The sequence below is a fragment of the Saccopteryx bilineata genome, chromosome 6, assembly GCF_036850765.1.
Source record: "Saccopteryx bilineata isolate mSacBil1 chromosome 6, mSacBil1_pri_phased_curated, whole genome shotgun sequence".
Lineage (NCBI taxonomy): Eukaryota > Metazoa > Chordata > Mammalia > Chiroptera > Emballonuridae > Saccopteryx > Saccopteryx bilineata.
The window spans coordinates 102,228,005-102,243,916 of NC_089495.1; the positions used below are offsets into that span (position 1 = coordinate 102,228,005).

Genomic DNA, 15,912 nt, shown 5'->3' on the forward strand with positions numbered 1-15,912 from the left:
CTACACCCCTCTTGGCCACGCCCCTGCTACTGCCCTAGTTCAGGCCTCAGCACCTCTTACTCAGATGTAATGTGCAGAAATCTTATTTTCTTTAATCTGGCCTTTTATTTTTACTTTTTTCCCCTTTGACTCAAACTGGCCTCACCCAGAGTCCTGACTTACTCATCTCCCTCTCCCTTGCTTAATCATGAAGTCCTCCAGACCAAGAGATTCTGGTCACTTTCCAGTAGTCTTAGGAATACAGTCCTGGGTGTATTGACTACAGAGACAAAGTTTTCAATCAAACTGAAGATAACATCTTGGCCTTAGTTGTGTTTTAGCTCCAAATCCAAGAAAGCGTTAACAATCCCACAGAACAAATCCTTGAGAACTTGAGCAGAAAGACTACATGGCTGACATCAGGGCCAGATGCAATGATGAATTACTCCCTACCTTAGCACCAACCAATCAGTAAGAGACCATGGCCCTAACTTCTTCAGTCACTTGATTTAATGACTTTTTCCCCTATGTAATCCAGCCCCTAGAAGCCACTGGGGAACCAGGTCTTTGAGCATCAGTTCAACTTCAACCTAGGAATGGTACCATCTATTCAATTAAGTCCTTATCTTTTGGCTGGACATTCCTGTTTATTTGGACTTTGCAACATGCAGGTAAACTGACCCCTTCAGTTTGTTAACACAGAGAACTGCAATAACTTTCTTACTGATCCTCTTTTGATGCATTGTTTCCATTTCACTACTGGAATGACCTTTCTAGCATGTAGATCTGATCAAGTCACCACCACATTCAACATTTTTTGATGTCTTACCTTCATCTATAAGATAAATTATAAATATCTTTGTTTATTAAATAAAGCTGTTCAATATCTGGCCTTTGTCTGATTAATGTCTACTCTTACCCATCTTCATTGTCTTTTTTATATTTTAAGCTTTAGCAAAACTGAATTGCTTATAGTACTGTTTGTGTACAATGATTTCTCATACCTCGTTCCCCTCAGCCTACCTCACTCTTACCAATCCAGCAAGTTCGTATTCATCCTTCCACGGTCAGCCTGAGTACTGTCTTCTCTGATTCCTTCCTTGGCCTCTTCAGGACCCTCCCCTTTTGTGTCCTCTGCACTGTGTCATACAGTAGAGCTCTCTTTTCTGACCAAAGATAGTGGTCGATGAATTGATTGAAAAAAATTAAATCTGGGGTCAAAACAATACAATAATACATACTTTAAACATTATTTTTTAAAACATCACTTAAAAACTTCTGTTTTTCAATCTATTCTTTATTTTCTTCCCTAGGAAGCTTTATTAGACTTTTTTCTTTTCTTCTAATGACACCATCTCTCTCACCCTTTAGGAAATTTTAATACCACAACAGACATACATGATGGCTATTCATGGACTCTCTGCATGTCTGCAGGACCAAGGGCCTTTATGTGGGTATGGGTCTTCTGATTCATTCTACCTCGATTATTTCCACACTAATAATCTATCCTTTATGATGCCTAATTTGGGTTTGTTTAAAATAAAGGGGGAACAAAATATTTTAAAAGCAAATTGAGGCCCTAGCTCAGTGGTAGAGCGCCGGCCTGGCATGTGGATGTCCCAGTTTTGATTCCAGGTCAGAGCATACAGCAGTGACCATCTGCTTCTCCACCCCTCCCCTTCTCCCTCTCTCTCTCCATCTCTCTCTTCCTCTCTGCAGCCATGGCTCAGGGAGAGCAAGTTGGCCCTGGGCACTGAAAATGGCTCCATGGCCTCCCCTCAGCCACTAAAATAGCTCGGTTGCTCAGCAACCAAGCAATGGCCCCAGATGAGCAGAGTATCCCCAGGTAGGGAGCTTATGGGGTGGATCCTGGTCGCACATATGCGGGAGTCTGTCTCTCTGTCTCCCTGCTTCTCACTTAAGAAAAATTAAAAAATAAATATATAAAAAAGTAAAAGCAAATAGTATAGAATCACACTGACTTTTTACGATTCTTTTCCCATGCCCATCATTTGACAGCTCTTTTTTAGACTTTCTTTAATTCTTTCCAAAGCATTTAATTTTATTTTTATAAAACAACTCTTTTCTCCCACACTTATACTTTATTACTATGTAATAAATTTAACTATTATCATTTCAAAGATAAGTCAACCACATAACTATTAGGGGAGAAGCAAGAAGAAACATACATGGAAACAAATAAGTGAAAGATCTAATATAAAGACAATAGTAACTAACACTTTTGTAGAACTTACTGGGCATCCAACCCTGTTCTAACCTGTTCTAAGAACCCTGCAAAAATCAACTCATTTAGGCCCTGGCCGGTTGGCTCAGTGGTAGAGCATTGGCCTGGCGTGCAGAGGTCCCAGGTTCGATTCCCGGCCAGGGCACATAGGAGAAGCGCCCATCTGCTTCTCCACCCCTCCCCCTCTCCTTCCTCTCTGTCTCTCTCTTCCCCTCCTGCAGCCGAGGCTCCATTGGAGCAAAGATAGCCTGGGCACTGGGGATGGCTCCTTGGCCTCTGCCCCAGGCGCTAGAGTGGCTTTGGTTGCGACAGAGCGACGCCCCGGAGGAGCAGAGCATCGCCCCCTGGTGGGCAGAGCATTGCCCCCTGATGGGCATGCCGGGTGGATCCCGGTCTGTCTGACTGTCTCTCCCCATTCCTAGCTTCAGAAAAATACAAAAGAAAAAAAAATCAACTCACTTAATTCTCACAAGGGAGGGACTATTGTTACTGCCAACCTCACTGATGAAGAAATTGAGGCACAAAGAGGTTGATTTCTTTTTTTTTCTTCTTTTTTTTTTGCCAAAAGTCTTTCTTAAACAAATGTTTAAAACTTTTATTTTTTTACTAAGATATTTCAGGTAACTTTATAATGTCTGCTTTTCTTTTACAAACTCTATTAAACATAATGTAATCAGTCTTTGAAGTAGTATAACTAAAAAATGGAAACCAGTGAAAATTTATTGTGACCTCCCTTTTGGATTCCTCAAAAAGCATTTCTCTTCTTTCTCAGGGAAGCCAGGGAGGTGAATATAACTAATTCGGGAAGAGATCCTATGGGGAGATGTAGGACTTAACTGCTCTTGTTTCTGTCCTTTCTTTCCTGGTGAGGGTGACCTTTGCAAAGAACCAAAGGTTGAGAACTAAGTAGTCTTTGTTGAAGATTTTTCTTTAAAACCAGCTACTGCTATAGGAGTAGGGGCCCAAAGCAGCGGTAGAACAGGGATCAAGTCTACAAGGAGCCAGCAAACTGCTCTGAATAGGTTGGGGTCTGAGCCGAGGAGCAACCCTGCTGAGCCTAGCTCCCCTCCAACTTGCTATCCTCTCCCTGGCCCAGTTCTCCTTTCTCCCCTTTGTGTGACTTCTGCTCCAGAAGCTTCCTTTCTTGCTCAGGCACAGCAGCTGCTGTAGAAGGAGGTACAGCTGACTTGGGTCTTGCTGTAGTTGCTCCAGACTTTTAGCCTGTACCTGTGAGGGCCCAGCTGCTAGGTAGAGTACACTGTAGCCAATTCATAGACTGTGAACTCCAAAGACTCGGAGATCTTATTTGTTTTCTTGAAACTTTAAGCCCTCCTAGTTCAGTTCTCTCTATACCGCTGTACAATGTATGCCTGTGTTCTGGCATGGACTGTTACCACTCTATGTCAGTGTGATCTCCCCTACCAAACTAAATTCTTAGAGACCCTAAGTTCTTGGGCTTGCTAATCATAGTAACTAAATTAATAAGTTAATAGACCCTCAAAACTTGAAATTCAGGGGAAAAAAAGAAAGATTTCTCTTCTTCTAAACTGCTTTTGCAATTGGTATAAAGGGCAAAAATGCTGCCAAGTTGCTATACAGGAGTTGAAAAACACTATGTAGGCTTCATTTGTTGGTAATTTTTGCTCTAAAAGGCTTGACTTAAAAAAATAATAATAAAGCTGGTCTTCCTATATCCAAATTAGCAGAGACAGAGACCTTTGCAATTTCATCTTAAATATAGCCATATAGCTTGACCAGGCGGTGGCGCAGTGGATAGAGCATCGGACTGGGACGCAGAGGACGCAGGTTCAAAACCCCCAGGTTGTGGCTTGAGCATGGGCTCACCAGCTGGAGTCTCTGGCTTGAGAGTGGGATCATAGATATGACCCCATGGTCACTGGCTTGAAGCCCAAGGTCGCTGGCTTGAAGCCCCAGGTCACTGGCTTGAAGCCCAAGGTCACTGGCTTGAGCAAGTGGTCACTCACTCTGCTGTAGCTACCCCCTCCCCTCAAGGCATATATGAGGAAGCAATCAATGAACAACGAAGGTGCCACAATGAACAATTGATGCTTCTCATCTCTCTCACTTCCTGTCTGTCCTTCTCTCTGTCCCTCTCTCTGTCTCTCTCTCTCTGTCACAAATATATATATAGCCATACTGGGAGATCAGAAAATTGCTAGTAACATTTCCTTTATGCATGGGAGAAATGTGGCATTAAACAGAAGTCTGATCAGAGGTCGGGGTTACCGAGAAAGGTCTGGTGTGGAACCTTCAGGCACTGCAGTGTGAAGAGACCAACATCAGACTTTAGGCTTAAACCCAGGCCCTTGGGCTAGTTGGGGAGCTGCCCAGGTCCACCTTACACTGCCCCAGGAGGCTAGTGTTGGCTTTGGACCCGCGTATCTGAAACAAACAATACACCTTCCACGTCCCAGGGGGCTCAGCTGGAATCTGACCCATGGCTTTAGCGTAAGAAGTTGGCCCAAGCCTGTGTGAGACGATCTCCCGGTGACCTGCCCTATACCAGCGTAGTAGCTGCGACCTTGGGAGAACCCGCGAAGCAATCCGCCGTAACTAGTTTGTCCCCGCGGCCGTCTCGTAGGCCGCGCGAGGAGCCCGGCGTCTCCCTCGGCCGTATTGCCATGGCTGCCTTTGGCGGCGTGGCCCCCGCGGGTGAGGGCCTGCGCTACGCGGAGTACTCGCCGCCGGCGACCAAACGGCCAGACGCGGAGATCGACCAGGGTCTGGTGAGTCCTGCCGGCCCTGCGGCTCTTGGCGGTTCGGGTCTGCTTGTTTGCAGCCCCCGGGACCCCCTCGGCCCTGCCTTCCCGATGTCTACCCTTTCCCCCCTCGAACCCTGGCTCCGCCATTCATTCACTGTCTTTGCCCCACGGTGAATTAGGGCAGCCCCAATGCTGTGCTGTACCTGGAGTTGAAACTAGGCGAGTTTGAGACTTTTTGTCCCCCCAGGGAGCTTCTAGGTGTGTCGAGGACACAGACCAGAGAACAGGCAATTGAAGATCAATCTTACAGGGTGGACTCTGCTTATCCCATAGGAGACTCCAGTTCGGTTTGGGGCTGGGAGCGAGGTGAGAAAAGGCTCTTTAGGGAACGCGGTAGTTCAGAACTAGGATTGAAGAATGAGTAGCAGTTAGCTCTGCGAAGAGAAAAGGAAAAAGTGTCTCAGGCACGACCAGTGGAGATCACAAGGGTGTAGGCCAAAGAAGGTGTCCTGTGGGAAGCGGCCCCGGTTTATTCAGGCTGAAATGTCTATCTGGGAAAAGGAATCGCCCCAGGGAAACATAGTGCGAGTCACAAGTGTCTTTTTTCAGTTTTCTGTAGCCATATTAAATAAGTAAAAGAAATAGGTGACTTTAATTTTAACAGTCTATTTTCTTTAATCTACTGTATCCATAGTAATATTTCAACGTGTATTAACATAGAAATTGTTGCCTATATATGCTGTTTTTGAAACCCAGTGTGTATCTTATACTAACAGGACACCTCAATTTAGAATAGCCACATTTCAAGTGCTCAGTATACTGGCAACCTTATTAATATTGAGATAATTGGGGGCCACTAGAATATATGAGGTATCTGGTAAACCACATGAAAGAGCTGGGATATTATGAGGGCAGAGGTGCCATTTTGATGAGTTTTAAGTAAATGAGTGATAGGTAGGGCCATTGTAAAGTTCTCTCAGGCTATGTGTGAGAAGAAGGAATTACTATAGATGGGGAAAGTCAAGAAACGTCTCTGGTTTATCCCTTTCCTTTTTTTTAAAAAATATTTATTTATTTATTTATTCATTTTAGAGAGGAGAGAGAGAGAGAGAGAGAGGAGGGGGGAGGAGCAGGAAGCATCAACTCCCATATGTGCCTTGACCAGGCAAGCCCAGGGATTCGAACTGGCGACCTCTGTGTTTCCAGGTCGACGCTTTATCCACTGCGCCACCACAGGTCAGGCATGGTTTATCCCTTTTCTACACCACATTCCCTGGTATTCCAACCCATATTGATATATATATTTTGCCTACTTAATATCCAGTAGAGTTTTACAGTGCAGACAGTTCTTTGTCCTACAGGCTTGTTTCACACATATTAGGACTTCTAAGATCAATTGTCCCCCATCCACTGAGTATCTTCCCTTCTACCCAAATTATTGTGACAAGCAGAAGGCCTGCGATTTTCAAAATGTGCCTAAAGGCCTGTTTTGCTTCTTTTGGGAACCATTTGTCCAAGTATTGACCAGTGATGACGTAGAAAATAAGAGAGTTGATAGTAGTAACTTTGGGGAACTTGGAAATACTGAAAGTGATTGGAAATTGAGAAATGGTAAGTATTAAGAAAGAATAAATGAGTAGATGTGGGGCATATTCAATAATCTTTCTGAAAATAATAGAAAACAAAATGTTTTTCAGAGAGTGTAAGAAAAAAAATTTTTATACCATTTTTTTAGAAAAGAATCAATTTAAAGTTTTTAAATATATATCTGCTGTAGTAGATGTTAAATAACTTTTTCTCAAGTAAGCTTCCCCTTAGGAACTAAGAATCAATATTTATTAGCCTGTTTAAGAGATTAAAAAGATAAAAATGTAGGCAAAAATACCTATGTAGTACCTTGAATAAAATAGTAACTTACAGTCAATTGTTTAATAATTAGAGGTCATGGCAAAACTTTGCTTTCACAATGCTGGTTCTCATAGAAAAGAAACTTGAAGGTTAAAAAAAGGAATATCGTCAGTTTTTTTTATCTCATTTTGGCATATCAGTGTAAAGCTGACGGATATTCTATTGAGATCCTCCCCTAAGACTTCCCTTGAACTCCCAGCTTTTAAAACCCTCAAGCTATCCTAAGCCCTTTCTTGTTTCACCGTCCCCAGTTTTAATAAACACACTCTCAAAATCATCTGGACTGGTGTTGTGAAATCTTTCCTGCACAAAGACAAGAACCCACGCACTACCGGCTGGCCCCAGGCAGACCCGCTAGGGGCTGCTTCCTGTCCAGTTTATTAGGGTACTGCAGTGATCTTCAACTGGTGCTTCCCAAGAGGCACACTGGTCTGCTCTAAGAATTTTTAAAACATGCAATACCTGACTTTTTAGTCTGGGGCACTGACCTTTTCCTCTTTAGATTGTCAAATTAAAAAAAAAAAAAATGACAGCGGCCAACACAATAGCCAGCTGTTTGGTGTGAATGAATCAAAATTAGAACTATTTTTTTTTGTCAGATCAGCAAAAAAATCAAAACAAAACACTTTTTTTTGGAGTGCTGCAGAATTTAATAATATATGTGTCATGAAATTAAAAAAAAGGTTGAAAATCACTAGTGTAACATAATTACCCACACGTTTCAGTAGGAGCAAACCTGATACATGTAGGTAAAACCTATCAACCACATAAATTATCAAGTGTTCATTACCGAAGAAAAGAGGGCACTTCTACTATTTTTCAGCTCCAGTTGGATTCAAAACATGTTTTAACATACCTAGTAGCTTCCATTTGAAGAAATCACATGGCTTATATAGTGTCTATTTATATATTCTAACTCGGTCTGATTTTTTCCTTCCTGGTTTTTATATCATAAGGGAAGGCTAAAATGTAAGCCCCATAAACAGGAACTTTGCTGTCTGATTTCTAGCATTAATGATGGTGCTTGATATGTTGTCATGAATAAATGTTATTCTGGAATGGGAAGGAATGAAAACTATGCTTTCAGTAAATGGAGTTAATCAATTCAAAATACAAAGTTCAGCTTATCTAATATGTAACTCATTATCCCAGTAGTTAGTTCTCAAACTTTCTGAAGTTGGGGTGCATTTAAAATCCTCCAAATAATTAATTGTAGGCGCACTATATACAAATTTCTGAGAAATATGTTATAATAATTAAGTCAAATATTAAAGAAAAAATATATAGTTCAAGCGTGCTTTTATGGTAATTAAACAAAATAAATACGACAAAATTAAATTTATTCTGACATTAAAAAACATTTTTATGTTACATTGTGTGATTTATGCTTTTCAGAATTTGTAAAAAAGGGGTTAAAATATAAAAAAACGACAAAAAGTTGTCTTTATATATATATATATATACACACACACACATTCTTAGTAAGATTTAGTAAATTTGGCAGGTCCCAGCGCGAATGTGTTAAATTGTTTCATTCTTGTGTTTATGAGAAACATGAACCTGATGTGTCCTAGCGATTTCTTCAAAGTTTAGGCATATATTTGAAAGGCAAACTCTTATTTCCTTGTCAATACATTGAAGAATTCCTTTTTTTACTCTTAATTGTGTTGAGTGGAGAAAACCCCCACCATACATATCATCTTAACTTTTCACCAAACAAGGGATAGAAGAAACTTGCCTCCAGTCTTTCCGAGGAACATGGGGGTAGTGTAAACAATCCAGCACCATAACTGAACAGCCTTTTGCAACCTAATCAGGCAAGGGAGGTGGGAGGTTGGGCAGACTGTCAGCTTACAGCCAATTCCCCATACCTCTGTCCCCCCAAAATCTAAACTCCCAAAACCCTGTTGGTTTTTTGGTCCCCAGCAGGCACATATTTCTCTGGAATACCATAGGACACACCTGGAAATCTTCTAGGGAGCACCAGTGCGCCCTGGCGCACACTTTGAGAACCACTGCGTTATTCTCTTGCCAAACATGCTGATTCTCTTTCTCTTATCTTGAGTAATGCCATACTCAATTCCACTTCTCTTTTACCTCCAACATTCAGTGCATCGGCCACGTATCCTGGTCTTGGTAATTCCCATCTGCTTCTCTTCCTCCTGTTCTGGTAGTCTTTATTATCTCTTCCCTGGCCTGCTGTAATAGACTTTAAAGACTAATCTGTTTGCTCTGGCACTTTACCATTTTTAATCTCCGCAGTGCCATCAGTTATTTTTATATAGTGCAAACCTGATAAAGGTACCAAATTTACTGTGGTGCACACTTTTTCTTGGGCCAGTATACTGGACTCTTCATGAACTGATCCCCAAATGAGTTACCCAACCCCGTTTTCCATCCTCTACCTGTATTATATCCTGTGTTGTGGTTTACAGTTTTCTCCTCCATTTAGAACATTGCCTAGCAAACTCCTATTTATTTTTTTTAATCTTTAAAAATTTTTTATTTTATTTTATTTATTATTTATTTTCTATTCATTTTTTAAGGTTCAGCTTACTGATGCAAACAAAGCCTTCCTTGACTCCAGTTTGCCTAGTAGAATTGTTGTTTTATTCTATGTATCCTTAGAAAGTCACACAATTTTTTATTACAGTATTTCTTGTAATGTGTCAATATTTGCATAAGAACCTAGGTGTGAAGTCTGCTGTGATTGACATTGTAATTGACATATAGTAGTGAGTTAATTGTTTATTAAATAGTTTTTAACTTTTATTACTATTAAGGATAGAAAAAACATGGATGTTTGGTTTTATCATGTTGATGCACTTACTATTTTATGTATGGTTTCTCCATTATGTTAGCCTTTAAGGGAGAACAGTAATCTGTGTCTTGCTCACTGCTCCATAGAATTTAGCACAAGGTCTGGTTAAGCTAAATAATGTGTGTATATTTATATGGAGAATGTTACAAATGTTATAAATGTTTCTTTTTTTTTTTTTTTTTTTAGTATTTTTCTGAAGTTGGAAATGGGGAGGCAGTCAGACAGACTCCCGCATGCGCCGGACCTACCGGGATTCACCCGGCATGCCCACCAGGGAGCGATGCTCTGCCCATCTGGGGCGTTGCTCTGTTGGAACCAGAGCCATTCTAGCGCCTGAAGCAGAGGCCACAGAGCCATCCTCAGCGCCCTGGCCAACTTTGCTCCAATGGAGCCTTGGCTGCGGGAGGGGAAAAGAGGGACGGAGAGGAAGGAGAGGGGGAGGGGTGGAGAAGCAGATGGGTGCTTCTCCTGTGTGCCCTGGCCGGGAATCGAACCTGGGACTCCTGCACGCCAGGCTGATGCTCTACCAATGAGCCAACCGGCCAGGGCCAATAAATGTTTCTTGAGTGAGTGAACAGTCTCTGTCTTTCCTCTCCATCACAATTACTCCTTTCCTTTTTGAGGCAAAAGAAGAATTCTTTTCCTTGTTAATCTCCCTCTGGTATTAATGTTTTCTAGCTTGAACTTTAATGCTGCAGTCTCAAGATAGAAGTTTTAGCACTTTTGCAACCTAATCAGGCAAGGGAGGTGGGAGGTTGGGCAGACTGTCAGCTTACAGCCAATTCCCCATACCTCTGTCCCCCCAAAATCTAAACTCCCAAAACCCTGTTGGTTTTTTGGTCCCAGTAAAACTATTACTATTTGGTAATAGTTTCAGGCAATTTATATTTATCTAGAAAGTTATTTACTGCTTATACTGTTTTGGAAGAGTAAAATGCCTTAGGGAATTTGTAAACAATTTTGATGCCTTTTTGCCTTTTTTCCTCCACAGCTATGATGGAGTAGACTGTTTTACCACTTTTCAGAAATTTTTTTGATTCATGGTAGTAGACCATTTAAAGTAATTTTTTTCTGCTGGATATTTGAAACTAGGTGGCAGTTAACATATTGGATTTGCTGGCATTAGTTAAATAACACTCCTTTTCTTGTTTGAAATACATGTCTTAAGCTAAAATTAGATATTCTTTATAGGCAGGGGCCAAGTTTTAAGGATCTTCATTCTCAGCTCCCAACATGGTTGTCGCCCCATAAGTTTTTGTTCAATGATTAAATTAATGGATGAATGAAACAGTTGGGTGGGGGAAAAATGGAGGATTAGAGAAATGGTTTCTAGAATGGAATGTAGAACTGATCGCCTTAAGGAATGAAAATAATAAGATAAATGAGACTCTCTTCTTTGGCTTTTTTAAAGAGGCCTAAAATATAAGTATGTTGTATGTAGTCAGAGTACACGTGATAACTGACTTCTGATGTATATTTCCAAGTTTTGGTTATTTTATTGCTTAATACCTCCAATAACACAGGTATTCTTCACTTATAAACGAATAAATTGAGACTTAAAGCAATGAAATAATTTGCCTAAGGCCACACAGTTGGTACATGGTTGAACCCCACGGTGCTCTGCTTTCTTGCCTCTGTGTTCTTACTCAGAATATATTCTCTGTTTCTCTTTTTCCTTCAATTTTTTTGTGAGTGTCAAAGTCTAACCAGGAAAACAGAGATAACTTGAGTTATGTGAAACAAATGTGATACAGAGAATTGATTTTATAGGTAATGAAGTTGTTCAGAAGCCAAACGGGATTGTGAGGCAGTCCAGAGTTTGAGAACAGCAAGAAACCACTACTATTACTAGGACTGGAGGGTTCAAAACCACTCCTAGGTAATTGGGTTCTGTCCAGAGGGAGCTGGAGCCACAGAGGTACTATTGCTTCTGGCACTGCTGCTCAAGACAGGGGAAGAGGGGGCATTGCATCTCATTTGGTCACACTCCGCTGGAGCCGGCTGACACGGGAGGCTACAGGACCCGGGTCTCCTTCCCACTAATCAGAGGAGGGAAAAACGAGGGAATGGGTCAGTGAGTACAGACAGTCTGGGTCCAACACACTCACTTTGTTTTCAGCTATAAGGTGAATTCCACAGGTACTGAAAAATTTGAAAACAGACTTTTAAAAGCAGTGTTACAGAACACTGCTATAATTATAAATGGTGAGTATTCCCTTAGCCCACAGAAGTCTCTTTAGAGCACAGGGTAGGAGAAAGTATTATTTCGTTGAACTACATTTTCATTGTCCTTTGCTCATTGAATATTATTTCAGTGCTGTTAGGGATTAAGTAAGCATTGTTAGCTCTCATGAAAATCTAAGCACCATGTGTAATAAATTTTTCCTTTTATTTTTTTTTATTTTATTTATTTATTTTTTTATCACCCACCGGTTCCACAGTAATGGTGATTTATTTTTTTTGTGTGTGTTTTTTTTAATTCATTTTAGAAAGGAGAGAGAGAGAGAGAAGGGGGGAGGAGCAGGAAGCATCTACTCCCATATGTGCCTTGACCAGGCAAGCCCAGGGTTTCAATCCGGCGACCTCAGCATTTCCAGGTCGACGCTCCATCCACTGCACCACCACAGGTCAGGCGAATTTTTCCTTTTAAATAGACCTTTTTTCCTTTTTACAACAGTTGTAGATTTTCAGGAAAAGTGAGGGAACCCATAGTCCTCACATAGCCCACACTCAGTTTCCCCTATTAACATCTGTGTTAGTATGGTATATTTGTTATAATTAAGGAACTGATATTGATGCATTATTATTAACCAAAGGCTATACTTTATTCAGATTCTTGGTTTTTACCTAATGTCCTTTTAACGTTCCAGGATCCCACCCAGGATACCACTTTCTGTTTAGTTTTCCTGTTTCCTTCGGCTCCTCTTGACTGTGACAGTTTCTCAGACTTGTCTGGTTTTTGATGACTTTGACAGATTTGAGGAATACTCAGAATTCCACCCAAGTTGGAAATGCCCTTCTATTGAAATTTGTCATCTATTTTTCTCACAGTTCCACAGGTTACGGATTTTGGAAAGGAAGACTAGAGAGTAAAGTGTCATTTTCCTCACATCATATATAGAGTACAGATTATAAACATGATTTATGACTGACTGTGTTGACCTTGAGCCAGTCTGATAAAGTGTTTGTCAGGTTTCTGCACTGTAGGGTCACTCGCTTTTCCCCCTTTCCATACTGCTACTTCTGAAAGGAAGTCAGTATGTGTGGTCCGCATTTAAGGAATGAGGAATTATGCTCCTGCTTCTTGAGGGAGAGTAATAGGTAAAATTACTTGGAATTCTGCACAGAAGATTATCTCTTCTCCTTCATTTACTTATTTATATCAGTCTAGACACATGATATTTTATACTTTGGGTTATAATCCAATACTACTATTATGTTGCTCAAATTGTTTCAGCTTTGGCCATTGAGATCTCGATCTCTTTTAGTTGGTGTCTCTGTACCCTTGACATGCCACCATTATTGTAGAATTTTCTGAACACTTACTTTCAGCACTTAGAAGATGCTATGGCTCATTTTCTGTATTTCTTGTGCCCAGTTCAAGAATCAGCCATTTCTTTAAGAAGCCTTGTGTGTATATTTTATCTCATGGGAAACTTCATTCTGGGTCACAACTCTGGATCCTAATAATCCCATTTTTATTCACCTATCCAACTCTTCCCTGTTCTTCTCTTCCCCCTGTATAGCTAATGAGGTAGGAGAGTAAAAGGCTTCCTTGTCCGGGAGTCAGTGATTGCTGCGGTCAGTCCACCGGGGAAAGTGGAATTATACCTGTAGCTTCAGCAAAGCTCTTTTTTGGTTGATTAGTTTTGGCTTTATTTCTGTTTTTTAATATCTGGTGTTAGGGACTGCTAATGGAAGGTGCTAAGGGATTGTGAAAAGAAGGAAGAGACATCAATCTTTCTGTACAGGCACTCCTCAGAGATAGTGGGAGCTCAGGACCAGACCACTGCAATAGAGCAAGTGTCTCAATACAGCAGGTCATACTCTTTTTGCTGGTGGAGGGTCTTGCCTTCAGTTTGTTAAAGAAGCATAACACCTGAGAAGTACAGTAAAGCAAAGCAAAGTAAAATGAGGTATGCCTGTATTCATACTTTCAAGTTTGTTGTGGGGTCTCAGTATGGGCAGTGAACAGAAGAGCTTGTCTCCAGGTATAAGGTGAAATACAGTGTGTCCGTAAAGTCAGGGTGCACTTTTGACTGGTCACAGGAAAGTAACAAAAGACGATAGAAATGTATATTATTGCATATTCCTCTGAATGTTAAATATGATCTTCCAGAGAATAATTTTTACTTCTGTTAGTAATACCAAGAATTTAACAACCACTACCACCACAACTGAAAAACATAGTTTTGTGCAGCAGCTGTATAGAACGAAAGGAAGAGTATTAGATCAACAGTGAAAACCAGTTATAGAATGGTGCTATCAACAGCACTGCCCCACCCCCAAATATTGCCTAGTTACAATAACGGTAAAGTTTTATTCACTAAGAACTTATTTACTGTATACAACTTAAAACATTTCTAAATGTATTGTATGGTTTTTATAAATATTTTAAGTAGAAGTTTTAATGAAGTGCCATGAATTGATGACTAATTTGTATATTCCCTTTAACTGATTTGGGATAACCCATTTCAACATTTCTTTCTAGTCTAGAAAATTTGTGATATTCTATTTAGGAACAGTTGGAATATCACATAGTTTAGAATTGTTGACTTATTCATTCTTATTTTTAAGTGTCAATAGATCTATTTCTGACACTAAATTTATTTTCTATATTTGAACAGTGTGATAAGATTTTTTGACTGGGAGACTTTGTAAAGATCATTTGGTTTCTTGTAGTAAAAATTTACTTTTAACCAATAAGAGTGTTTTTCCGTTTTGCCCTAAAACAGTTTCCCATTCTTTTCAAATATATATATTTTTACATATATCATATAAGTTGTTTTATAAGGTAAACATTTTCATAATTGCTCCTGACCCATAATATCAGTATTATTTTCCTTTTTAAAAATATCTTATTGATTGATCAATTTTTGAAAGACAGAGGGAAGGGGGGGCATTAATTTGTTGTTCAATTGAGTTGTGTGTTCATTACATTGGTCACTTCCTATTTGTGCCTTGACTGGGGATCAAACCCACAACCTTGGTGTTCTAGGATGATGCTCTAACCAACTGAGCTAACTGGCCAGGACATATCAGTAGCATTTTCTATTTTTATTCATGGAATATATAAAAATAAGATAAAAATTAGTGATACGCATGAATGTGTTGAGTTCATGATGAGCAAGCAAATGGAGCAGAAAGGAGGAAATGAGCCAGCATTGAGTGAATGTTTGTATTTACCAGGCACTATGATTATCATGTATTTGCTCATTTGATTATACTTTTCGCCATTTTACATATAAGAAGACTGAGGACCAAAGAGGTTAAACTGTCTCAATGTCATATAGCTAGTAAGGGGCAGGACACAGATATGAAATCAATTTTGACTCCAAAAGTTCATAACTTTTTAATTGGACCATACTGCTGCTCCATCATTTAGATATCAGAAATTGATGAATCCCAATGTAAAGAAATGATATACAATCTTAGTTTTTTTGGTAATTTTCAGAGTCTTCAGATGCTTCAAATTATGTTTAAAAATTCTGACACTTCAAAGCAGAGTTACTATTATTTTACCTTAACTCAATAAGGAAGGGAAAAATACTGTGTAATGAAATTTAAGCTATAAGCATTACCATTCTAAGAAATTGCTACCTCGAAGTAAAATAGGCCTTTTTCTATATATCTATAAAAGCAGCATTCAGAAAATGGGATGATTTCCCAAGCAATAAGAATTAAGGAAAGCTACCGAGTGCTGCAGGGAAGGTAGGTAGTGCACATCAGACATAGGCCACGAGAGTTTAAGGGGTACCTCCCTGCTAAGAGCTTCCAAGTTGCTGTGATAGAAGTGTGTAGAGGACAGGACAGGGAGGACGCTAGCTAGCTAGAGATATAGAGGGGAATACCAAGGATCAGTGCAGTTGCTTTTATTGAAGAGTGCCGGGAAGAATTTGTTTTTAAAGTTAAATTTGAGTAAATGGGTCAGAAGTTTTTCTGACTGAAGAAATTAAAAGTTATTAAACCGTTTTGACCAGGTAGGATCTTCCCAAGATCTTTTCTAATAACTTTTA

The 15,912-nt window shown here is 40.0% G+C and overlaps 1 protein-coding gene across 1 annotated transcript in view; it reads left to right on the forward strand.

Annotated features, from left to right (window-relative positions):
- Positions 1–4,667: 4,667 nt before the first annotated feature.
- Positions 4,668–15,912, forward strand: part of DNAJC15 (DnaJ heat shock protein family (Hsp40) member C15) — a 69,188-nt gene continuing 57,943 nt past the window's right edge. Inside the window, exon 1 of the mRNA XM_066236996.1 lies at positions 4,668–4,971. Within this exon, the coding sequence (XP_066093093.1) occupies positions 4,867–4,971 (105 nt within the window). The 5' untranslated portion in view covers positions 4,668–4,866. The remainder of the gene's footprint in view (positions 4,972–15,912) is intronic.